This window comes from Gallus gallus, chromosome 2, assembly GCF_016699485.2.
Source record: "Gallus gallus isolate bGalGal1 chromosome 2, bGalGal1.mat.broiler.GRCg7b, whole genome shotgun sequence".
Taxonomy (NCBI): domain Eukaryota; kingdom Metazoa; phylum Chordata; class Aves; order Galliformes; family Phasianidae; genus Gallus; species Gallus gallus.
The window spans coordinates 52,945,088-52,972,844 of record NC_052533.1 but is presented as its reverse complement, the minus strand read 5'-3'; the positions used below and the strand labels follow the sequence as shown (position 1 = coordinate 52,972,844).

General features: G+C 36.0%; 1 protein-coding gene across 2 annotated transcripts in view; it reads right to left on the bottom strand.

Annotated features, from left to right (window-relative positions):
- Nucleotides 1-19,617, bottom strand: part of CNTNAP2 (contactin associated protein 2) — a 909,905-nt gene extending 890,288 nt beyond the window's left edge. For both annotated transcript variants that reach the window (XM_025147595.3, XM_025147597.3), the window contains exon 1: nucleotides 18,773-19,617. In XM_025147595.3, the coding sequence (XP_025003363.2) occupies nucleotides 18,773-18,866 (94 nt within the window). In that variant the 5' untranslated portion in view covers nucleotides 18,867-19,617. The remainder of the gene's footprint in view (nucleotides 1-18,772) is intronic.
- Nucleotides 19,618-27,757: the final 8,140 nt, after the last annotated feature.

Here is a 27,757-nt window from a genome sequence, read left to right as displayed (position 1 = left end):
GACTTCAAAATTACTTTCTCAGAAGTCAACATGGACATCCACTAACTAGTGAAACTTTTAAGGTGATATTTTATTTATTTGCAGATTATAACTCCATTCACGCCAGCCCAGACCTGCCTCCTCACTACTGTATAGCGTTTGAACTACAGGACAGCAAAGTGATTATCAATATGTGTCCTACTGTGTTGATAAATTTACTTGTCAAATAATAAAATGTATTTCTTTCTAAATTGGTAACATTTTGTCAGCAAAAAAGATTTTCTTTGCTATTATTTCAAGTTTCAATGCTTCAGGAAATCTGAGCTCCTAAAAATAGTGCTTGAACTGTCATTGGTTATCATCAGATCATCTGTTATGGTTGTATAAAGTATAGCATTAATTATATTACAAAGATACAAACAATCTATTGTGAAACTTGAGTAGTCCTGGATTCCATATCAATGACAGAAATTTCTTTATCCGAACGTGCATTCATAACTATTAATAATACTTTTAGGTGCAAAATGTTCTATGCTGACTTTCTGACTGGAAAGTTCAGATGTTTTCACGAATACTAGATGGTAAATAATTTATAAACAGCTTGTCTGGAAGAAAGATATTGACTAGTTCTTCAAATTATTTAAATGCATACAGTAGTTAGCTTTTAAGTATCTGAAAACATTCTGGTACAAGATTATGACACCCTAGATTATCAGTCTTCAGTAGACACTGAATTTCCAATCAATCAATTTCATTTGATACAAATTTATTTTTTTCATATTTGTGATTCTTTTAATTATCTGATATTGGCCAGAAAGTCACATTTAATAAAGTCTGATAGAACTGAAAAATAACTGACAACTTGACCTTCTATGTGCTATTCAAATCACATGCATTTCATGGCTTAATTTGCTGTGATTTTTTTCAGTCTTACTGAGTAATTAAAACTGACAGATTTTATGTATTCTAAAATTCATTGTTCAGCACCAACTAGAAAAATAACAGTATCTTTTATATGAATAGAATGTAATCTTTGGAACCAAAAATCCTTAAGAAACTAACTTTTGAAAGGTTCAACCTATCTAGAAATAATATTGGTAGAAATAGAAATAGAAATAATATTGGTAAGGAAAACCAAAATTGTCTTGTTTATGATAGATCTGAAATACTGAAGAGTTACACAGAAATCACTAAATTTCTAAACATGCAAATTCATACTCTCCCTGATTTAGTGGTTAGACAGCAAAGTGCAGTAGGTCAGGGAACCTTTAGTTCTCTGAAACTGTTGGCAAAAGTATGTTTAAAAATTCAACCTTGGTTAAGGTTGCTCAGTTGCACTACTTACAGTTATGCCATCGATTCTACAATATTTTGTTGGATGCAGTCCTACATCAACAGCATACAGAACCTCAAAGTAATTCAAAGTGACTCTGAATTTGAATCTACAACAGAAAAAAAATGTCCAAATTGATCCTGAAACATCCAAAGTTTTCAGAGATATATCTGAACTAGAAAATCTGATTAACTGCACTAAATCTTGAATATGAGTTCCAAACTTCTATCCTTTCATCTTTCTTTCATACGGTTTTCTACTCAGAGGAATTAAAAGGGATGTTGTGGACAGAGTCCTTACTCATTAATCTTTTTATTTTTACTTGAGATATCTGCATTTGTGATATGACTTAATACTGTGTGTCTCTTTTTCCATATTGTCTTATCTACCCTGCTTCTATGTTCTGGTGACCCATCCTGGTGGATGAGGGAAAGGCTGTTGATGTGGTCTACCTAGACTTCAGCAAAGCCTTTGACACTGTCTCCCACAGTATTCTCCTGCAGAAGCTGGCAGCCCATGGCTTGGACAGGTACACTCTTGGCTGGGTAAGGAACTGGCTGGAGGGCCGGGCCCAGAGAGTGGTGGTGAATGGAGTTAAATCCAGCTGGTGACCGGTCATGAGTGGTTTTCCCCAGGGGCCGGTGCTGAGGCCTGTCCTCTTTAACATCTTTATTGACTGACCTGGATGAGGGCATTGAGTGCACCCTCAGTAAGTTTGCAGATGACACCAAGATGGCTGGAAGTGTTGATCTGCCTGAGGGTAGTGAGGACCTACAGAGGAATCTGGACAGGCTGGATAGCTGGGCTGAAGACAATGGGATGAGGTTCAATAAGACCAGGTGCCGGGTCCTGCACTTTGGCCACAACAACCCCAGGCAATGCTACAGGCTTGGGGCAGAGTGGCTGGAAGACTGTGTAGAGGAAATGGACCTGGGGGTGTTGATTGACACTAGACTGAACATGAGCCAGCAGTGTTCCCAGGTGGCCAAGAAGGCCAATGGCATCCTTAGCCTTGCATCAGAAACTTCCTGTTGCCAGCAGGAACAGGGAAGTAATTGTCCCCCTGTACTCAGCACTGGTGAGGCCGCACCTTGAGTACTGTGTTCAGTTTTGGACCCCTAACTGTAAGAAAAACATTGAGACCCTGGAGCGTGTTCAGAGAAGGGCAACAAAGATGGTGAGGGGTTTGGAGCACAGGCCTTATGAGGAGCGGCTGAGAGAGCTGGGATTGTTCAGTCTAGAGAAGAGGAGGTTCAGGGGAGACCTTTATCGCTCTCTATAACTACCTGAAGGGAGGTTGTAGTGAGCTGGGGGCCAGCCTCTTCTCTTGTGTGACTAGTGATAGGATGAGAGGGAATGGCTTCAAGCTGCACCAGGGAAGGTTGAGGCTGGACGTTAGGAAATACTCCTTCTCTGAAAGAGTGGTCAGGCTCTGGAATGGGCTGCCGAGGGAGGTGGTGGAGTCACCGATCCTGGTGGTGTTCAAAGAGCGTTTGGATGTTGTGTTGAGGAACATGGTTTAGCGAGAACCATTGATAAAGGGTGAATGGTTGGACTGGATGATCCTGTGGGTCTTTTCCAACCTTAGTGATTCTATGATTCTATGATCTATACCCTGTTCTCTCAAATTCTATTTTGCATGACTCAGCAACTGTAAAAATAAGATACATGCTCTCAAGCCAAGTTCTAAGGTAAATTATTATATTTGAAATGTTGTCTTCACAGAGAGTTCAAGTTAGATCTTGATTTACAAGACAGAATTACATATAATGAGTTAAATAGTATAGTGAATCATCTACTGTATTTCTAAGTTAACATCCAAGATCTACATCCTTGAAAAATCTAGCAAAAGGGCTCCCTGGTCACTTTCATGCATAAAGCTTTCAGTTTTTCATTTGACAATATTCTTCAAGATAGACACAATTGCTGCCTTTTGTAAAATATGGTCATGAATGAATGAGTGAATGAATGGATGAATAAAAGATTTTTCTTTCTCTTAATATCAACCTATGTTCTAGAAACAGAGTTAAAGAAATGTCAAATTAATTTTCTTTCTGAAAAATAATTTCTTGTCTGTGAAATCAATATAACTTGTACAATTTATATAAATGGTCAATATAATATTCCAGGGTTTTCATCTGGAAGAATGTTTGATATTATGACATAATTTGCTTTGATCATCATCATTTCTGTGCAATTGTAAGAAAGGAGAATATTTTGCCCTTTACAAAAATACTCATGATGTTCACAGATGGTATCACAGTGTGATGGAAACTGCATCATTTGAGCTGCCACATTCCAGATTTAACAAAAAGCCAAAAGGAATGTCCTTCCCTGCTTGGGAGAAAAATCAAATCAACTCCCATTAATGATCATGGTCTGCAATACAAATAATTCTGGTATTTCATGAAAGGCAAATCTTTTGCAACAAAAGGAGAGTGGTTTTGAATTCAACTTATAAATATTCTCTACGATTAACAGAATTGTGAAGTAAATGCACTTTAGAAGCAGAGAGAAATAAATGAGTGAAGACTGGAAAGACCATTTCTATGGGACTTGACTGATATGGCATATAATTATGTTTAGAAATTGAATATGACGATCAGCCCTGAAGTCCAACTTAATCTTCCCTTTTGGTTTGAAGTAATATAAGTGACCAGGTCAGAACTAGTTGGAAAAAATATTACTTCCTTAAGCCTTGAAAACAACCATAATCCTCTAGCCTATTCAAGGACATGTTTTCAGCTACTATCTAACCTTCCTTCTGAACCAGAAGTAAAAGGAAGTTAGTTGGTGGGTTAACATTAACAGCAAACAGATTAAAAGAGGAAGGTGGAAAATGTTCCATGATTTAGTAGCACAAAGGGGAGCAAAGGAAAGAAAGATGAGAATCAGGATACTACCTATTAGTCACATTTTAAAGTTCACAGCTCTTCTCAGAATCACAGAATCATAGGATGGTTTAGATTGGAAGGGACCACTTGGGATCACTAGTCTGACCTCCTTCAAGCAGTATCACCTAGAGTACATTGCCCAGGATTGCATCCAGGCAATTTTGAATATCTCCACTGAAGGAGACTGCAGACTCTCTGGGCAACCTGTTCCAGTGCTCAGTCACTGTCATGGTGAATTTTTTTCTCATATGCAGATAGAACTTCCCATGTTTCAGTTTGAGGCTGTTACCTACTGTCCTCCTGCCAAGCACCACACAAAACAGCCTGGCCTCATCCTTTTGATACCCTCTTTTAATATATTTGTACACTAATTAGATCCTCTCTCATTCTTCTCATGTCCAGGCTAAACTGGCCCAACTCTCTCAGCCTTTCCTCATAGGAGAGATGCTCCAGCCTCTTAATCATCTTTGTAGCCCTCCAGTGGAGTTGCTTTAGGAGCTCCATGGTTTTCTCGTAGTGGGGAGCCCAGAACTGCACATAGTACTCCAGATGTGGCCTCGGCAGGGCTGAGTAGAGGGAGAAGATCACCTCCCATGACTTGCTGGTTGTGCCCTTCCTAATGCAGCCTAGGATAACTTCTTGTCCACATGAGTACACTGCTGGCTCATGGTCAGCCATGACCAACCTTTCCGGTAGGTCAGCCTGCAATTCTTATCTGTCTACATGGCAGTGAGAACTACATAAATGGTTGATATGGAACAGATGGCACTTGCATAGAGAGAGGAAAAGGAGAAAACAAAAGGGAAGGCAGAAAATAGCTTAACAAAACTACCATTCTTTAACTGACAGAAAAGTGCACTAATGATTTCTAGGATTTTACAAACACACTTGCCATAGTTTTATGATTTTTGTTATCAGTACTCCACATCATAACATCAAGTAAAGCACTGGGAATTAAAGTGTTAATGCTCCAGTTCCATGGACTGCCGATTTTTTCTCTCAGAAGAGAAGAAATACATACCCCAGAAGACTCTGCATTCAGAGGGAGATAAAACTCCTTGCAAGTCACAAGACTTCTCTCTTTCTTGCTGCCCAGCAGTGTGGGTTCTCCCCAGCCATTTCACCTTAGGTTTCAGACACTCCCTCTGTCTCTTCTTTTATTTGATTTATTAGCCTCAATTCCAACTATATTGTATTATATTGTGTTATCTGGCATTCCGATGTCACGTTTAGTAAATTAACCTTCTTCCTCAGAGCCTTGCTGCTGTTTTTGTTTTTAGGCCCATCTCTCATCTCCCTACCCTTCCCCCTTTTTCCCTTTCCCCTCTCCTGGGGTGTGGATCCATGGTCCCCCTGCCCCGTTGGTCAAAGAACCAGGCTGAACTGGCTCATCACCATCAACCCCCCCACCCCCCTCCCCTTTTTTTTATGCCATTGGGCCTGTGGCCCTGCTGTCTCCCTGTCACAGACACAGATAGATTGAGAGATAACTCCGTGACTATACTACAAAATAACTTCAAATAAAAAGGAAAAATAGCATGCTTAATTTACTGTATTCAGAGAAACAATAATCAGATTTCACCTAATTATCAGAGGAAGAAAATTAATATCTACCTTTAACACTGCCTACCATTTGAATTGTTTCATTTCTCATCAGCTTTTCTGTAGTTCTTTGTACTACTATCCTACTTATATAATTGATAGACTTACCAATTAAAATTTGATGACAAGAAAAACATCTGCTATTTCAATTAGAAGGAACCATATACTATATTATTAATCAGCAGTGCCCATTTAAACTAACAGCCTATTCAATGGAAGAGTAACATTAATAAAGTTCATCAATTTTGTACTGACAAAAAACATAAGGCCAAAAATAATGTGATTCATACAGATATAAGCAAATAATATCCTCTGTAAGCCCATAAAAATTCTTTCTTGGAACTCTTCACTGCAGTAATAGGTATGTTTTGGAGTCAGTAGAAACAGGAAGTTGCAGAAGAGAAATGGCTTTAAGCACTTTGATATCATTAAGATAATAATAAAAATGGAGGACTTGGGGAAATCAGAGTTCTTTTACTTCTCTGTAACATGAAGGATGTTATCCAAGCACCTTTTGCCAAATTCTGTCTGACTCCAAAATTTTGAGTGTGTCAACAAACTTAAGTGTATCTATACATTACCAATTATAAATTTCCTTCATCGCTTGCAAAAATAAGTGCCAGCACAGGTATTGTGATAATTCTTAGTCTGGCTAACTTGCGCACTGATCTGCCATACTGCCTGTACTGACTGACTGACTTACACAGACAGCAGGGAGCCAGAGCAACCTCTGTAACAGGTGGAAGGGAGGATGCAGAGGTGGGAGGGAGGGAGTTCATATGTATTATCATAGTAGTCAGTGATGGTTTTATCAACCACAAACAGGAAAATTTTGAAACTCTTTCTGGATACTCATTCAGTGCTGAGTCCTATTTAGGTGTGAGCGGTCTTCGAGTTTGCATTTAAAGTGATTACCAGTGACTGACAAACTGAGAGGGTCTGAGAGACCTTTCTGAAGGGAAGATTTATTCAATTTTCCTGAATATATTTCCTGACAGAAAGATGTCACTTTTAAGCTGAGGTAAATAGGGTTATTTTATTGTAGTCAAACAACTCCTTTAACCTATGTATTAGCCTCAAACCCTACTAGATCTCCATTGGCTTCAGCAGCAATATTGCCTTTCTATAAGAGTAAGTACTGAACTATATTACTGATCTGTTCTATTATGTAATGAAAACTTTCAGCAAGTTCACAGAAAAAAACAAACAAACAAATAACAACAACAAACCCCTGAACATTCTTGCAGATCTGAAGGGATGATTTGGAGCTCTATGACCTCTCCACTTTCATTCCTTATATTCTTAAAACATATCTTATAACCCTGGAACCCCTCCTTAAAGAAACTCTGACTACTACCAAATATTCCCAGAAAAGGAATGAAAAGTTTGACGAAAAGGTAATAGTATTATTTTACTTCTACAAGCTGATGCAAATGTTTTCTCCAGCTGGCATATTTTTGCCATGAAGTCCTTTATAATTTAGAAATTATTGAAAGAGCAATTTAATGTTCAAAAATGAAGCCTTCTTGAGGATAAATCTGATGAAAATAGGCCTTTAATTTTACTTATTTCTCAGCTTCACTGAGTAGATCTTTGTTCTAGAGCTCATTGACTTTTTCTGAGCACAGGTTTGATTTTTTTTTTATCTGTTCGATGTTGTTTCACCTTCTGTTTGTTCAGTGACCCACTGAAAAATAGCCAAGAAAGCAAAACTGAAGGAAAAGCTCCACATCTGTCATGCTGGAGAAAAGCAGGCAAATTCCCTTTTCAGCTACGAGGAGGGCGACATGCAGAAAGAGTGTTCAATTCACCTCCAATAATAAAAGCTTTTGAAATTAGAATAGCTTTGTATAACAGGGAATGTAAAAGGGAAAAGGCAAAATTGCTGCCAGAACAATACAGGAACAGAGATTCTGGAAGTTCTGGCTTTAATTAGGAAGAAAGGGATAGATTTCAGTTTAAAAATAACAACAAACAAAACAGAAAAACATATCCAAAATAAGGACAAAATTGAGTTCGATTTTTTTTTTCATTTTGGATTTCAAATATTTATTCAGAAATCCTATAAAATACTTTTTAAATCAACGACCTTTTTTTCTTTTTTTAGCAAAAGATACAAGTGTCCCATTATGAAAACAAAAATAGAAGATATTTCTACTTCTTTTTCCATTCAAAGTCAGATGTAAGTGAAATAAATTTCAGTTTTCTTCAGTTGTTTCTATAATCTTCCTAATTCTGTAACTAATTTATTTTGCAGTGTATGCTTTTGTGAATGAAGAATTCAAGATGCTCAAGAAATACTGCTCCAATCCACTCCTTTGAAGAGTGTGGCTTAATAATGGTCTATGGGAAAACTGAAGCATCTTAAAAGTATTACCTAAATTACAGGAGCACATGCCTCCATTTAACTTCAAGAGCTTGAATAGGAACAGATCATACAGGAGTCTGAGAGGAAAAGTCTCCCTGGAGTTCTTGTTAGTTTGGAGAACAGACCAGTTTGCATCAGATTACCATAACGCTGAACACTTGGCAGAGCATTTCCCTACATCTCTCTGTACTTATCCTAGGATAGGTATGCATATCATTATCCTAGGATAAGATATGTGTACAGACTGGGAGAAGAACCCACTGAGAGCAGCCCTGTGCAGAAGAACTCAGGGGTCCTAATTTGTGAAAAACTGGACATGAGCCAACAGTGTCCAGGCACTTGCAGCCTGGAAGACCAATGGTATCCTGGGCTGCATCAAAAGACAGTTGGCCAGCAGAGAGAAGGAGGTGATTGTCCCTCTCTACATTGTCCTCGAGAGGCCTTGTCTGGAATACTGTGTCCAGGCCTGGGAGCCCCAGTACAGGAATGACATGGAGTTGTTGGAGCACGTTCAGAGGACAGCCATGAAGATGATCAGAGGACTGGAACACCTCTCCTATGAAGAAAGTTTGAGGGTACTGGGCTTGTTAAGCTTGGGAAAGAGGTGGCTCCAAAGAGACTTAATTGAGGCCTTCCAGTACTTGAAGAAAGCTTATAAGCAGGAGGGAGACTGACTTTCTAAACAGTCTTATAGTAATAGGACAAAGGGGAATGGCTTTAAGTGAAAAGAGGAGAAATGTAGGTTAGATGTTAGGAAGAAATTCTTTTCTGTGGTCAGGCACAGAAAGATGTTACCAAGAGAAGCTTCCGATGCCTCATTCCTGGAGGCATTCAAAGCCAGGCTGAATGGGGCTCTGAGCAATGTGATCTAGTGGTTGGCAACCTTATCCACAGCAGGGGAATTAAACTAGGTGATCTTTATGGTCCCTTCCACCCCTAGCCATTTTGATTCTATGATTCTTCTTTGTTCCAATAAGGCAAACAGGAATTTTTACTTTTATTCTGCTTGATACAACAAAACTAAACGTAAGATTTTGTTTTTAGAAGTTCTATTAAAAAAAAAAATGATAATGAATTGTGAGCTGTGTTCTCAGATTAAGTGCTGAGGATAGTATGTAGAAAGTATTAGTAGATTTTGCCATCATGAATTCTGCTGACTAGTACAATACTCTGTGAGAGCAATGGAGTTAATGTCATGGTATATAACATATGAATAAGGATGACAAAACCTGAATCCCTTCCGCTTTACAATACAAAATGTATTATGAGTGGAACAGCTATGAACTACAGCTCATACGAGTGGAGCTAGGTGATACTAAAACATTGTTCTGACCAACGAAGTACAAGCACTGATCTGCTTCTGGAATAGATAGATGTTTCTTTGCAGAATAAAGTTAAATTTAAAAATATTTGGGGGTTGTTCTTTAGTAAGAACACAGGGTGTCTTTCATTTTCCTTTCCATGTGCCACTGACCCACTTGAAGTCCAAACTCATACATCAGGAAAAAAAGAAAACATGCAAAAGAAAGAACATTAGAATGAATTACCAAGGGTGATAATAAAAAAAGATCTTCATACTCAACTTTTAGCACGTTAACCACTCTCTATCTTACTGAAATGAGAGCAGCAAGTTGCTTAATTAAACCTGCTGCTTAACAGTGTCACTTAAAAAATGAAAAAGATATTGTAATTCAGGGATGAAATTGATAATTTAACATCTTCCTTCCACACCCTGTGATTTTATTAGATAAAGGTAATCATATTTTCAAATGAAAAGTAGGCCAGCAAAAGAAAGCCAGTTCTGCGATTTTGGATTCTATAAATCAGTCTAAGAAATATAGAACAAATAAAATCAAAAGGATACCAGGCTTAATTTATCTATGCACAGAAATCATAACGATAATCATAGAGAAAAAAAATCAAAAAAACAAACAAACAAACAAACAAAAACCAACAAGTTTTTTGAAAGGAAAAAAGAAAAAAAGATAAACAGTGAGAGAGGCCATAAGACATAAAAGGATTCCTACCAAATATGACTACATTCAAGTGGCTAAATTGTTAATCGTAGAAAACACCAAAAACATACAGTGTTGGGAAAAGAAACAGTACTTCATAGCCAGATCACACAGAGTGACAACAAATTGATTTGCATTCCAATAGCACCTGAGGAAGATTTTAAATAGCAGCTAACAAGGGCAGACAATTTTAAATCAGCAGGACAACTTGTAACAGAGAAGGCTTCTGAGCACTGTTATTGCTGATTTTCAGTCACCCTGGAAAAAGTAAAGAAGTTTAGAAGACTGAAAGAAAGCATGTGTTGTCAATAATAAAGAAGATGAACTGTGCAATTATAAGCTGAATCAACTGGCATTGACCCTACAGAAAGTAGTAGAACCTGATGAATAAGAATTCAAAGGAAATAAATATAATTTAGTAGAAATCAACATTGAATTTTATAGAAAATAGATCTTTTTGAATCACTTTAATATTTTGAAGGGATTTTCTTCTTCTTCTTTTTTTTTTTTTTATGATGACAAATTTAGAAGACATCAAATGTACATATATAAGCATTTATGTCTATTTCTACATATATTGTAAGAGTATGCATTTATAACTCTTTAGGTGGTTGAATGGCAGGGTACATAAGTTTAACAAACATTGCTAGTTCATATAAATGTGACATGCAAAATGTCTCAGAGTAACTATAGCAAAGGAAATGAATGTTTTCTAGTGAGAAGCATTGGAATTCTAATTTTCAGCCCTTCACTGTTTATTATCTTTATTATCGACTTGCAGTAAAATACCTATTCTTTGAAGCTAAGAATGACTTTAAGTTTTCATGTGTCTCAAGCTTTTGACATCTAGGTCAACTGGTGCAAGGAAACATTATGTATTTCAGTGAGGCCATGAGTATGACCATGAAGGTAGAATAGTGCCAGAGATTCAATGCTGGAACGAAATGGGGCAAAAGCTTCATATGTAAAGCAGGTGAAAGTAGTAACAAAACAAAACAAAACAAAACAAACAAACAAACAAACAAACAAAACACTGTAGCTGAGATCAGCTATTCTTGTTGGCCTTCTAAGCTACGAGTATGCAGATTTGGGACCATTCTTTTGAAGCAGACTTTCCTGCATGTACAATACACAGCATTGGCTGAAAGTCTGAAAGGAGATGTATATTTTTTGTATAATTATGAATAAATATTAATAAACGCATTCCTTACAATGATATTGTAATAACTGGGTTTTTTGAGGTGGAGGGGGGGGGAAGAAAAAAAAAAAAGATACCTTAATGTCACTCATAATACCTGATGATCTGATTTGATATGCTAGGATTAGGGCAGAGCAATTAAGCAGTGAAGGAATTTCAATTGAATAATTACCTGTGTACCCAGCTTTCAAATATGGATGAATCAGGAATCAATGGAGACAATCTCTCTTAGTTCATCAAATTACTTGATACGGTGATAAATCAATAAAAATATTACAGAATGTAGATTCACTCTCTTGCTGGAGAGAAGGGTGGAGCAAGGGCAGAGAGTAAGATGATTAATAAAATGAGAAAGGAGTTATGTGATCAATGGCAAAGAGATTACAGAGCACAAGCAAAAGTTTGTGGAGGTATGTGTTTTCAGAAGAACACTGAAACTCTATTGGATGCCATCCTGTGCTTAAAGGTCGCTGTTATTTCTAACATCCTGGCTGCACTGAGTAAGAGGCAGGTGAGACATTCATCAAGATCTAAAATACATTGTAATTCTCTTGTCTTCTCTTTTGTATTCCACTGCACTGGACACATGTATGTTTAACATTCCTGTAGATATGTTACTAATTCTTCCTTTTCTCCTACTGTAAATTTTTCCTCACAGACTTTAAGCTACCCATTATGGAAGAGGACCCTTCCAGTGTACTTATTTTAGATCCAGCTACTCATCTGCTGTATCTCTTCCCTTTAAATTTCAGGTTTTGATTGTCACCACAGTAAATATCAATGTAAGTATAAGACTGTTGAGCAAAGGCAATTCAAAGATTCATCATTATTTTATTGATAAAAAATTGACATTGCCACACCTTTAGACTTGAGGTAAAAATGTTTATAGACAGATGATTTGTACTTAAGTAGAAACAGAGAAAGTATAGAGAAATGTAACATATATACAAACTGATATCCATGAGCAGAGATTACAAAATATTCAGTAACATGACAATTTTACAAAAAAAAAAAAAAGTATTTTATATTTAGACAGATGTATTTCTACAATAAAATAATATTTTCCCTTTAAAATAAGTGTTCAAATATTCTAAATAAACAAATAATAGATGTTCATCCTAACATATCACATTTATTTGTGGCATAGAAAAACATCTGGCTAAATATGTTTAGATACCCTATGGCACCTAAAAAGTAATTTTAGCTGCTGTTTTTCTTTTCATGCATTTTAAGTTTCAATCTAACCTGAGCTTTTACTGATATAAGTTCAAAAACAGCAACAAAGATTCTAGCTATGTTGAATGGATCTTTCTTATTGATTTATTTAAAACACACAGACACACAAATTAAATGCTGATGAATATTAACATCAAATTTAAATTAATATTTCAGTCCCTCAGTGGGCTTAGTGTGATTACCTAACTTAAACGTCTTAATGAACAAACATCATAGAGGATTATAAACCCAAAATATCACTCAAATTTTGGGGAAGAAGGAGACAATAGTGAAAGTCAATATCCTTTTTTGCTCTGAGTTATCAATTCTTTAGGCTTAAGGAACAAATATGATATTTGTGACTAAAACAGCATATGAATACTGAAACAGTTTCTCAAGCTGAAAAGGCCTCAGCTTTGTAAAGCTACCTGTAAAACTGCAGAGCTGTCAAAATACAAATGTGCACAAGTTTTTTCTAAATATCTATCATGGTCTTGAGAATACCTTTCAATCTATGATAAATTCAAATCTTGAAGAGAAAATGACTCAAAAGTATTGTTTACTGATTACTAGAATTTTCAACTCCTATCACATTTAGAGAATCAACATGTTTAGAGAATCAATATTAGTTGGTGGCCTCAGAATATTTATCAACATGATGCCAATAAAGTAGCTGAACAAATGAAGTTTGATAAAAGTAAAATCCATACTGGTTCAAAGAAGAATCTTTTAAACATTTCTACTGTATTATGGACTGAATGGTGAACTCTTCACTGACAGAAAACCTAACCACGCATTTCTTAAAATCAGTGGCAGTTTCTGTTTACTTCAATGGGAAAAGAGTGAAGATGAAAAACTTCATTATTTGTTCCACAGATTAAATGCTGGAAAGGATAGATTTTGGAAATCGTACTGATCAAACTACCTCTTTCCAAGTATTACTATAGTTTTCTAAAATTTTAAAGATTTACAAAAGTAAAAATTTACTCAGAGTTTCACCTGATAGAAGAGACTGTTGTTTCTTCTCCATCATTCTTTATGTGAATTGACTGAAATCATGTATACACTTGCAAGTCTGTGTACTTTCATAATACTTAGCATGCTTAACATTTAGGGAATACAGGCATGGGCAGTGACACACCTCAAGACTGAACCAATTATCCTTTGTATGACCTGTTGGTCAAATTGCTCAGAGGTGAATCAGTTTCTGCATATACGGGAAAAAAAAAAGAAAAAAAAAAAAAAAAAAAGTAGGAAAAAAGCTGTAGTTTGTGCATAGCTTTTTAAGATTCTTACAAGGCATTGAATATTGTTATAATTAGTCAACATTGGACATGAGGTCTGCTGCTTTATAACATTTAAAGATCCAAGTTGTAATAACTAAAGAATTCTTACAGGAAGATCTATTGCATATCACAGCTCCACAGTGAGGTGAGTTATCCAAGTAGTTCTACAGCTTAAAAAATCTGATAAATATATTAAATGTAAAGAATTTATTGTTGCAACGGCATGAAGAAAAAATTTTCCAATGTGATAAAATTAAAAAAAAAAAAAAAGCCATTTTTTCACAGAGACAAGTTTTCAGTTCCTGGTCTTTAACTACACTTTCAAATTTTCTTTCTGACCAGACCACTTACTAAAACACTTTTTGTATCCCAGTCCATATTACTGCATCTGAGTGTAAAAAAAAAAAAAAAAAAAAAAAAAAAAAAAAAAAAAAAAAGAATTAAGACTACAAGCAAAGCCAAAAGAACCCAAGCAAAGAACAGTCTTTAATACATTACCTCAATGACATTTATGATTGATTCAGTGCTCAAAGGATGGATCAAAGTTTGAATCTGACTTTCTGTATATAGGTAAATGTGTGCAATCAGGCTGTGAGCAACATTGCACAGACGTAAATTGAGGACTCTTTGAAAGTTTGGTTTTTCACCCCAACGTTGGTCCTAGCTGCTGTCACTGATTTTGAAATGACAGCAGAATACATATTAATATTTTATTCACATACAGAATTCTAGTAAAAGCATATTCATTTTAAAAGTCACCCTGAACACTGTAACTCAGTTCTACGTCATTTAATAAGTAATAAACACACTCATTTCCCTTTTGAATGTTAACTTTATTATATAGTACACCAAAACTACTGTGAAATAATAATTCATGAAAATTTTAATCTAGTTTGTAACTAAAAATGTTCTAAAAGTGAGCACATCATTAATGTTAAGAAACTTTATTGTCTAAGAATAAACTTAAGCCCACAGCTGAAAAATTAGTTTATTTGTATTTTAAGACCCAGGGATACAAAGATGATTAAACCTTTAACCTAATTAAAAATGTTTTGGTGCATTTCAAACTAAAGTCTGTGGGATCCCTAATGTAATATCCACAGAAAAGGCACTAAACTAAAACCTGTTATTCAGATGTAACAAAAACTCAACTGGAATTCACTAGATTTCACATTATTTCACATAATGACTAAAATATTATCTAGAAGAAAACTATAACTAAATATGCATTTAATAGAATATTTGGCCCCTACCCACAGTTTCGCCATTCCCCATTTGAATGCCATGAACTGGAAGGATAAATTCTCTAATTCTAAATATTTCAGGATTTCTAAACCATTGTTGCTATACACTGCTCTTCCAGAAGGCACATCACATCACATTTAGTACTTTTCCTAATTATACAAGCAATTACTAATGAAGGAAAATCTGAGTGACATGAATTCAAACCTAAAATATGCATATTTTTGCTTTTCCACAAATCTTAATGATTCACTATACTTGTCCATCATTCAATTTTTACATCAATTACTGTAAGGTGTGGTGATTTGAGGACCTATTGCAAATGCATTGAAGTATCAGAACTGTAAGTTTTAGTTGTTCTGTGTTGGTTAGTTCTACGTTAAACATAAACAGACACACACACACACACAAAAGGAAAACAAAACAAAAGAAACAAACAAAAAAACTTAGCTGTGAAAGAAATATTTTTTATAATTTCATAGAGAGTCGGGGAATCCAGTGTTGAATCTCTTTGACATGTTCTTTAAGAATAGAAGGGTACAAGTGGAATTCAGTCCACCCATAGCCTTATTCTTATCCTGCTTAAGCCATGTAAAAGACCATAAAATTTGCATTTTCAGTACTACTTTTTATCTTATGATGACCTCTCCTGGTTGAGCTGTTCATTATCCTTGTTTTCTGAAGTGATGAGATTCCACTATGCTTATTCCAAAAACAATCAAGAACAAGAAAAAAGCAGAAATTATTGCTGAAGCACAAAAATAATAACTATTGATGAAATCTAAAGTAAGATCTGAGTATGTGTGATTTTGTACTGTATGTCTATTGTACTTAAAAATGGACTTCCAATATTCACTTTGTCTTAAAAAACTGAATAAGATTCAGAGCTTACAAAATCATCACATTATCATCCAAAAAGAGAAAAGTACTCATAGACATCATTTTAACAACAGTTATAGATTTACTGACATTGCAAATTAAACAAAAATTTGAGATGCATTATCATAAGTTATGTCCAATTCTGTTCTTTCTGAAAACCTGTATTTTCTCTGTCAGCACAAATGAACTGTAAGAAAATAAGGACTAGTGAGTCATATCTAGAGATTAACATTTCAGTGTACATCTTGAATCTTATATATGTTCTAACATATACTGTAAATAATGAACTTCCTTTCATTAATTACTTCAAACTCAAAAAAATAAATAGCAATACAGGAAATAAGCTGTACATCACTTACATTATACACTATTTTTAAGTCTTATTTGTAAGTTTTTTAACTATTTTTAAGTATTATCAATATGATGTTCAAAACCAACTGAAAACAAAAGAATAAACAAACAGAAGATATAATTAAAAAAAACACCTTTAAGCATTGTCCAATCAAGGAAAAAGTAATAATAAAAGAAAACAGTAATGGCATTCATGATCAATTGCATGATAGTCACAAGCAGCAGAAGAAAATACAGCATAGTAATCAGCTTGTATATCAAAGTGTGCAACAGAATAACCAGTTAAGTGGTGCACCAAAACACATAGCACATTAGTTCCTACTGTGGTAACACTTCCCTAGATTTGCTGTAACTTTAAAAAAAAAAATTCCAAGCATGTGCATTCTCTTTTCAGAAATTTTGAGGTTGACATTAACTTCAAGATATGTTTGTTTTTCCATTAAAGAAATCTAGTTCCATTTCACTTTCAGGACTACCTAAGGAGGGTATTGTATGTGCTTTGGAAGATGAATTTTATGAAGGAATATCTGCCAAAAAAATATCTTAAAAGATGGAAATGTATATAAGTACATTTTAATTAACATTATATATGTATATATATATTATATGTGTATATATATATTATTAGCAGATTTTTTTTGTTTTAGTAACGTAGCTATAAACATTAGATTCTCAGCTACTTTCTTTGAAAAGTTAAACATTTTTTTTTGTTGTATAATCAGATAACCTCCTGTATGTCATTTTCAAATTAAACTATAGTAATTAGCTACTGAATGATATAAATAGACACAGAAACGAATAATATCAAAATCCTGTTACAGAAAAACAGTATGGAGAAAATTAGTTTCCAGAAACAGATTTCTGACAAGTTAAATCATATTTTTGTGTGTATGTGTGTAATCCTATTATGCAGACCTTGAAACACATTGTGAAGAAATAATACACAGAAGAACAATTAGATAGCTTGTCAAGACTAAGCAGTAAACCTTAGGGATAATAAATATTTCCTAAATTAAATGTAAATAAATAAATAAATAAATAACATCCCCTAGTCTCTCAGACCAAGAAATAATGCAGGCAGTGCTGTACATTTTCTGTTGACATGTAAGTAATTACTTAAGAGCAGGAAATTCTGGAGCAATAACCATGTTTTATTTCTTTCAATATATACCAGACGATAACAGATAGGAACATACTGAGAAAGTAGCAATGCTACTAATTACTGCAAGCTCATTTCTCCCCACCCTCCCACCTCTCAAGAAAACAAATAAATAAATTAAATGATCCTGCAAAGGGATGCATATACCACATACCTATGCAGTATACATTACGTTCTAAGACAGTCCCCTGATTGAACAGTAGAATCAGCCCACGTTCACACGTACACAATCCCTATGCATCCATCTGTAACATTTCTTTCCTCTATAAACAGTGAAGGAAGTCAAGAGTGTTGCCTATTTTTGATGAATCCACAAAAATGTAATACTTCAGTATGTATTTCAAAAATACTTCGCAAATGACAAATGCTTTACATGATATGAGGAGGAAAAAAAAAAAAAAAAAAAAAGGACTGACATCTACCTGCAAATATCTTGCTGGAAACTACACAACAGTGCAGTGTTAAAGGGTTTATCTAATACACACTGAAATCAAAGAATGCACTGATATTTTTCATACTGATAGCAGAATTGGGTCCTGTTTAGATGTTTTGCATCCTGCCAGTCTGAAGTTCAGCATTTCAGCAAATATTTGAACATTTTTCTTCTACTTCCACCTCCCTAGGAGGTCAGCTTCTTCTCTCCTCTAAAATATCTGTGCTCATATTATTATGAGAAGCAAAACTGCACTCACAGAAAAAGTGGCCCAGGCTCAGCTCCTTCTCATCTACTTAACATCATTCTTTCCTCTTCAAATGAGATAAATTCTCTCTCACTGGCCATTAATAAAACACTAGTTACCGAAACTGCTCACATCTCCTCTTTTCTGTCACAGAACTGTGGAAATGAAGTACTTCCAAATGCAAATTGCATACCTTCTGAGGAAGGTGGGAAAACAAACAAACAAACAAACCAAACAACAACAAAAGCAAACAAGCAAAAACAGCCCCAAACTTTGAACAGATTGCATTAAATTCTTTTTCCCCTCTGACTTCACTGCAGAATGAAGACTATCACAGAGCAGGTCTTTCAACTTTCCACACAAGCTACCACTAAAATAATCCGTAAGGAAGGTCTAATGTGACCACTGAGAACAGTATCAACCTACAGTGTACACATACACAGGCAAATACACAGAAAATCAGACACAAGATTCTCCACCAGAGACAAACAACCTCCCAGAACTGTGAGAATTCCCCCCTGCCTTATTACAGAGCTGAAATTGTGAATGCTTCTTAGAGAACAGGACTTACGAGAAGGCAGAGAAGTCCTGGCTTTGCAACTGATGCTGCTGAAAATCCAGAGGAAGACAGCTGCCTTGCAGCCAGCGCGGGCAACCACAACCATCTTTCACTTCCTGGCTCCCTGTGCTCCAAACGCCAGACGTAGAATATCTGCTTTTCTCCACTTTAGAACCTCTTTTTGCTTCTCTTTCTCGGAGGAGGTGGCGAGTAAGTAAAAGGCAGGGCTTTACCTTGGGGTAGAAGCCAAATCCCGTCTCCGTTTGCTTTCTGGGTTTGCAGCAGAGGGAGAAGGTCGCGGTACTTTTCTTCCTCTTGTTTCTCTGCGTTTGTGTGCGTGTGTGTGCCTTCTCCGACGAAAGGGGTGGGGGATGGGGTGGGGGAAGCCACAAAGTATCGTAGAACAGAAAATGCAATTTCTGAAAAGATGCAGGAAGGTTGGGGGAGAAGGGGGGGGGGGAAAGGGAGATGGAGAGGAAGGGAAGGGAGAGAGAGAAGTACAGAGCTGCTGGCGCTGCTGATGCTGCTGTTGATGCTACTGCTGCAGCCGAGCCCTTCCTCCTGCACAGAGCAGCGCTGCCGAGAGATCCCTGCTCAGATAGATGTACAAGATGTGCATGCGCAGGCAGCCAGGGAGCCAAACACACAGACGCAGGAACAGGGAAAGGGAGAGGAAGAGAGAGGAAGGAAAGGCACTCCCACAGCAGCGAAGCAGGCCAAGAGCCTCTCTCCTCACGTATACACCATCTTCTAGAAGGAGGAAACGCGACTAGCAGCAGCAGCAGCCTCCATCCGCCAGCCCGAAAACAGATGAGAAGGGAAAATCCTCTCCCCAGCGCTCCCCTCCCCTTTTTTCTGCTTCCTTCAGCTCCTCCCTCTTCCTCTGCGCCCCTCCGGCCTCCAGGATCCTCCCCGTCTTCCGGTGGTGGTTCAGAGTAGGAACCCAGGAACTGCTGGCGCTTCGGTGACGCTGTCCGCAGTGCTGAAAGAGACGGCCCCTGTCTCGGCCCCGGGGAGCATTGACACCCCCGCGACCGGCTACTGTCTACCTTCCTCGCTGCCGCTCTCCCGCGCACCGAGATGGTAGCAGCTCCCTAAGCACAAGCCTAAAGAATCCGAGACAGGCGGGAGCAGGCAAGTCCTCCAAGCAGTCCTAGCTTTGGAGGCTTAGCACCATCCTGACTGCAGAGAACTGGGGTGCAGAGCCGCTGATGCAAATGTGTTCATTCCATAATTTATTCTCATTCTGAGAATGAGCCAGGAAGCATGCCACATTAAAGTATGACCATGGTTTTCATCTCCAATACATAACTGAGCCAACCTGGCCATATCCTAGCCTGATGGTTTAGGGGTTTTACTAGACTGACTTCTCTTCTCCATCCCTCCACATCCGTCCCACCATTGTCTTTAAACAGACTGACCTAGTAGTTATCACCAGATACAGTGGAATAATGAGGGTAGGGAGTTATTCATGGATTATTACAGTCAATCAATGAGAAACATGAAAACAATTATTTATCTGGTGTTATATAGAGAAAGCTGAGAAACTGAGAGGCATAATTTCTTTACAGGTGCTCCAAAGCAAACATAAATTATTTTCAGTTAATAATATACATACTATTAACAAGTATCTGCTGTTATTTAGTGAGTATGATGAAGTGGTTAAGACTGTTTAAAAGATGAGATTTTCAGAAATGCCTCAGGATATTAGGACACTCAAACCCATAGTCTTTCAGAGGGAGTACACTGCCTACCTTTTAGGTCACTTTGAATAATCATCTATACATAATATGTGATATCTCAGGAGAACTGTGGCCTAGAGTTTTAAGGTATAGGGCACAGTTCAAGTGCCTGTCCTGGGGAAATTGTCCCTGTAATCCTGTCCAAATGCTGTAACATTTCCTCCTTGAACCTTCCCTTCCCTTATCCACATCAATATGGAATTTTAACACATTTATATTTTAAGTGCTTTCAGAGAAGTAATGGCAATATGTCTATAGCAAGTATGGAATGAAAGAAGTGCACAATGAATGCTAAGTGTCCTTATGTTTAGCTCTGTTTTTGAAAGAATAAATATTCTTATAGAGATTTACCTCTTTTCTCTGTCATCCTCAGCCTTCACCTTCTCCTTCCCATTCCTTACATCCACAGACACTTTTTGATGTTCAGAAATCATTAGGATAGGCAAGTTTTTCAAGAACTAACTAAGAGTCAAATATTAACTAATGCCATTGAACTAGCTCAAACTTACTTCTTTTCACAACTTCTTTTTTTACCCCTCTTCTATTATCCTCCTGCTCTGTATCTTACAAATTCCCATGTTTGTACACCTATATTTTCTGTTCAGAAGCAATAGAGGTGTTTTACTATCAGAAACTGTCAATATATTCATGGAAGAAAAGAAAAGTTTCTGTCTCTGACATGAAAAGCATCAAACCACTTTTATCCTGAGGTTTTGCAACACTTTTGGTGTTTACTGGCCTTTATTATTCACCTGAGTAAATAATTAAGAAATTCACTGAGTAAGTACCTAAAAGTTCAGAATTTGCAAACTATGTTTATTTTTTCAAGGTACTTCCATCAAGCAAAACAAAAATGATTTATTTTTATTATTATTATTATTGTTTTTAATATTTACTCATCACCCATTCAATTAAGTCTTCCAGTTTTTCACTGGACAAAAATTTGTCTTGATTTGAATTGTTCACACTTTACACTTCTGCATGTGTTAATTTGGTGTTTCAAAACCATTCTCAAATTGTTCCTTAGTAGGAACACAGTTTTGAAAGATGTTATAAAGAATAAGAGAATTCAGTAGCAGCAGAAATGGGTTATACAAGCTTCATGCAATTATTTTTAATAGAATCACAACTGGAGTCTACAAAATCATTAACTTTGACTGATTCTGTCACAGAAAAAATCATTAAAAATACCTTCAGGCATTTTTTAGTCCTATAAAATATGTTAACCAATGTATATATGCATTTTATTTATATTTTTCCCCTCTCTCCTCCCTAATTCAAGAAATCAAAGTTGAATACATTAACCTTTGAACTGAAAACATGGTCAAATTCTGTTAGGACAAAATATGAAGATAATAGATACTTAGAGGAGGCTCAGGTGAGACCTTATTGTTCTCTATAACTACCTGAAGGGAGATTGTAGTGAGCTGGGGGTCAGCCTCTTCTCTTGTGTAAGTAGTGATAGTACTAGAGGGAAAAGCTTCAAGCTGCACCAGGGAAGGTTCAGGCTGGATGTTAGGAAATACTCCTTCTCTGAAAGGGTGGTCAGGCACTGGAATGGACTGCCCAGAGAGGTGGTGGAGTCACCGACCCTGGAGGTGTTCAACAAGTGTTTGGACGTTGTGTTGAGGGACATGGTCTAATGAGAATATTGGTGATGGGTGGATGGTTGGACTGGGTCATCCTGTGGGTCTTTTCCAACCTTGGTTGGAACCAAGGTTAAGGAAGTGTCCTCAAAGACTGGTACAGACATGAAAGGCCTGCTGAAGGAGGGACTTAAGCAAAGCTGTTCCTGCAAAAAATTAATCCTTCCTTCTTTTTTCAGATCAACACTCCCACACAAAAATCAAACACACAAGAGACATCTCATTCTACATTTGAACACTTCCTGGCAAACAGGAAGGCACTGAAGTTTCAAAAGTTATTACAGTTAGTACATCTGTACTCAAATTTTATTAAGCTTTATGGAAATTACACACACATATTGATGAATGAATTGATCATTCTGAATTTACTAGGGCTGTCAGGAACTATCTGCTAAAAGGAATTAATCCTGCTAAAGGGCTAAATTTATAGTATGTGAATGTCAAGAAGAAAAACACAATGTCAGAAAGCTTGAAAATATAATTAAGAGTTTCAGACTCAGGGGGATCTAATGACATTCAATAAAGTGATCAGCTAGGACCACAGAAGAAAGTAAACCAAACTGAATCTGAAACTTTTAAATTCATTTTAGAACAGCCATGTTTATTTATTCCTAAAAATTACCATTTTAATGTGTTTTTTGCCATTTTATACTTTTTGTTGCCAATGGTCACTTGAATGTCAGATCTATAAAAATTATCCATAGTGGAATTTCAGTCTAAGTCTCAAGAATAGCAGATATGAGGTCTTCATACAGGAAAGATAAATGTAATGTTTTTCAAATTATGACCAAACATGACTTAATGTTTATATTTATTGAATTAAAAACCATAAAATAGGCAGCTCTGTCACTGAGGGACCACATGGGTTTATTAATAATAACATGGATTTGTATACTAGGACTCCTCTGAGGGAGGAGGGCACATGAATACTACAATCAACCGTGAGGATTTCCTAACACCTAAAAACAATATTTATTTTATAAAAGTTTAGAATTTTCCTAACCTCCCTAATATATCTGCAAATGAAGATGAGGATGCACTAGCAGAAGTGAGCCTTTCGCTTCTTCCAGGTTCACGAAGCTAAAAATATGGCATTATGATTTGCAATGAACGCATTTTGGATTGACCATCATTATTTCGTTGTTGTCATTGAATTAAAACAAAGAAGCAAATTAAAGTAATGGAAATGACAAAATATGTATTGCTCAAAAGTTTTCAGCTTCATTCCACATTTTCTGTAGTCTAAACATCTACCTTTATAAATTTATTCTGGAATATCTTGGTGAGTATTAGTCTATATCGCATAGTGAAAAATTCTGGCAACAGAAAAGGAACCCCATACAATATATCTCAGCCCTATACTACAACAGAATTTGCATTTTATAAAAGTTAGAGAAAAAAAAAAAAGAAAAAAACAAAAACAAAAAAACCCTAAATGCTGTCTCAACAACTTCCTGAGCAGGGGAAGTGTTGAGGAGGCCAATATTCTCTTCTCCCTGGTAACTGATGGTAGGATGAATGGGAATGGCAATAAGCTGCACCAGGGGAGGTTCAGACTAGATGTCAGGACCAATTTACTTTGAGTATTATCAGAGGAGAAGTTGTTGTTGGCACATGCCTATCAGTGTTCAAGAGATGTTTAGACAACACCTACAATAACATTCTTTAACTTTTGGTTAGCCTTGAAAAGGTCAGGCAGTTGGATAAGATGACCTTTTAAGGACTCTTCCAATTAAACTATTCTATTCGATTCCATTCATATTCTGCATTATGACCAAAACAAGTAAAAAGATGTGGTGGTTACCTAACAGAAATTCAATTCTTTTACACTAATTACCACTCTTATTTTGAGGTCATTTCCAGCATAAGAGTCTTTGAAGAAACAGATGAATCTATTTACAAGTATACTTGAACAGTCCAAAATCATCGTCTCCTCCAAGTTACAGTATTCATCAATACTCTAATCTTTTTTTCTTTTTTTCTTCTGAGTTTGTCTTGGAAAACTGCATCAAGTGTGTTTCCATCCTCATATTTTAACACTACTTGCTGAATTTTTTGATGGTTTTCATATTGAAAAATAATTTTGCATTCTTTCTTTCCTACAAGTTTATTAATGAAAAATGGAAACGACATTTGAGAATCACTTTCTAGAAACTGACTGTAATATGCTGTCTATTTTGTTATTCTGTTCTTCCACGGGCATACATTTTTTTTACAAACTGACTGTTTCAGGAAGTTATTTGGCAAAATTCCTACAATCAGCCTAACTGGAAGCTCAATCAGATTATGTATTTTAGATACATAAAACATGCAGTATGCGATTTTCTTTGAGTAAGAACTACAGGATGGAGTCAGTAAAAGTCACTGCATCTGAATGCAGTGGTCCTTAGAGTGTTTCAGCAAATTCATCAGAAAATGTTATAGTGAAGTATATTTAGATAATTTTTAAAACAAAGATTAAGTTATTGAAAAACTGACACCTGGAAAAATCTATTTCTTTTTCTTTCTGGAACAAAGAGCAGAGTTATAAATAATTTACATTAAGAGTTCCCTTTTTATCAATTTCTTTATTGCTTTTGTGGATTATCTAGCTGCTTTCTTTTTAGTAATGTTATATATTGCTACTATCAATAGCAATAATATTTCAACTTGACTTCACAATTTCATACATCATTTAGATTTCTGCTAAATGTCAAATACATTGAATGATATTTTCTACATCCTAGTTGGATCTTGTGTGCACTGGACAAAGAAAGTGTCCTACTGAAATCAAAGAGAGTTTTGTTATGGAATCAAATGACAGTGGGGTTTTATTCCTTATATTTATTTATTTATTTATTATATTTATCCCTATTTTATCCCTTATATTTATATTTTTATGTTCCTTATATTTATATATCTATATCCCTTATATTTATCCCTGAGAAAGTCCTGTCTGCACAAAGAGATAGGGAGCATGCATTTCATAAGTGTATAAATGTTAATAATTTTCTAAGCTCAACATTAAATATGCAGTGAGTTGAAGTATGAAACTGTTCAACAAAGTTTACTTGAGAAATTTATATAAAACATACAGTTAAAATATGCATTTAAAATTCTGCACTGAAATACTCTTTTGCTCAGTTACATACATATTTTGGAAGCAATTCATAGATGCACTGGAAAATATGTAAAAAACAAAAAATTTGTATAGACACTGAATTAGAGTAATAGAAAAAAATTATTACAGTTATGTTGGTAATACTTCTAGTAATCTTTAAAGGTGAAATTGAAATCTGTCTGGAACACTTCCTCCTGCTGTATTTGGGAAGAAAAAAGAAATCCTATTCTTTTACTGATCTATAGGGTGTGTTGTAGTAGGCGTCTTGCGGGGGCACGGGATGTACGGGACAGGCCTCTCCCTAAGCATAGAAAGACAGTGCTATTGTGCTGACCTTGATGCAGAGAAAACAGGAGAAGAAGAAAGATGGGAAAAGAATGTGGAAACAGCCAAATAAGGCACAATGTTATCTGGTGTGAACCAATCAGGGTGGGACATGACAGTACGGTTATGTAGGTAAAAACGTATATAAGCTGTGTTTAGTAGTGAATAGACGCCATTTTGCTGCTTATCATATTGGTGTGCATATGCAGTCATTTGGCCCTGATCAGGCTAATTGGTCAGTGCACGCAGAGGGCTAACACAGGTGGCTAACATCATTGTTGCAGATAGCAACAAGGGTGCTAGGTAAATCCTGGAGAAGAGACTATGAGCTCCTGTTGTACTATCATTTGCATCTGGCTAAGGAGATAGCAGGTGAGTTTTGCAAGACAGGCACAATTTAGTGAATGTACTAAATAATTCCATGGTAAAATCTATTAGGAAAGCACTGGTGTATTTTTAGCTATATTTTAATTCAAATGATGGTCTGAATACAAGGAAAAAACCTAGCATATTCCGAAAAGCTTGCTGTCTTTAAATTACAGTCATCTCCAGTCCAAATCTTCGGAATTTGTTCGGTAAAGATTTTAGAAATAATTCCCAACCAGCAGCTGTAACTAGAGTTTTACATTAAAAAAAAGCTTGTAGCACTGAGGATACAGCCTCATTATCTACTCAATACATATTTAACAGTTTGAATGAGGTTAGCATGGTAATTCACTAAAGTTACTGAAGCATTGAAGCATTCTGAACAAGTACATATTTGCTTCCCTGTTATACTGCCTGCATCATTCAATCCCAATTACCACACTAATAAACCATAGTTATCTTTGTCTCCTATTGCAGGCAGTGTATAGACACATGACAATAAAAGAACTTTAGTATACTACAGTTTACTCTGTCTTATAATATTAGGAACATCCAGAGTCCTCTTGTGCCATGCCATAAATTCTTTCATGTAATTGATTATGGTTAGGTACTTTGTGTTACAGTTAAACCTGAAGATCCAATAATTCTAAATTATGACTCCAGGACTGCCTTTTATTAACCATCTACAATGCACCTAGTCCAAATCACTGTAGATGTCAGACTTGACTGAATCTTCTGCATATTACCTGAATATGATTACTGGGTTTTTGTTGTTGTTGTTTTCCAGTCTGCACATAGACCTGTCAGATAATTTTCTGTTCATCTCTTGTATTTCATATTTTGTCCTGTTTCTGCTAAGTTTCTGAGTTCTGACAAATCCAAACAGACTTTAAGAATATCAACTATGTAAAGACTAGCAGCCTGGTAAGATTTTTAAAAGTGAAAATCTTAGATTTTCAGAATCACTAAGATGATTCTGGTAACTTTCAGAAGTCACTTGCCGTACATACACAGCCAAAATAACTGGGTGGGCTTTGGGGGAGTTTCCGAGCTGTGCCTAAGGCTCACAATGTTGCTACTGTATCACATGCCTTGAAGAGTGTTTTCATTCACCAGTTGGAGGTTTTCATTGGAGCCACTCACTCTCTTACTACTTAAACCTGAAAACTAGCCAGTAAGCTTTTGGTGATCTGAAGAGGATGAAAACTTTTGGGTATGGTGCTCTGAAAACCCACAATATACCTTATTGTTGTACTGATATAAATTCTATGCTGTTATAGTTACATGCTGTAAAAGAGCTGATTGACTCATTCTTTGTGCACAGTAGTACCACTGCAGTCAGTCTGATAATCTCTCAGGGAAAATATTGGCAGAGTATAGCAGCATATAAAACATGATAGTTCTATAGGTGAAATAGATTGAACTAGCATGAAAAAATACTCATAATTTACAGACTACACACTTTTCTCTTTCCTTCTTTCTTTCTTTCCTTTTTTTTTTTTTTTTTTTTTTTTTTTGTGCATCGTTCAAAAGTGATGCATTGTAATCAAACTTTCTGCACTTCTTAGAGCAGTGTTGAGTGCAGATAGGTATTAATATCATCACTTACTACTTTTGAACGGTGTCAGATCTTCAGCACCTCAGTCAAAAATCTTGAAATATGTTGAAGTCCATGTGGCTCTGTTCACTTGTTTATATGCAAAAGAAAAATGAGCATGCTATTTTATTTTCACTTTTAAAAGACCGTGAACCTCTCTGGTAAATCTTGAGAAGTAAAAGTGTGTGTGTAGGAAAAGTATGCTATCTCCTTGAGAAACAG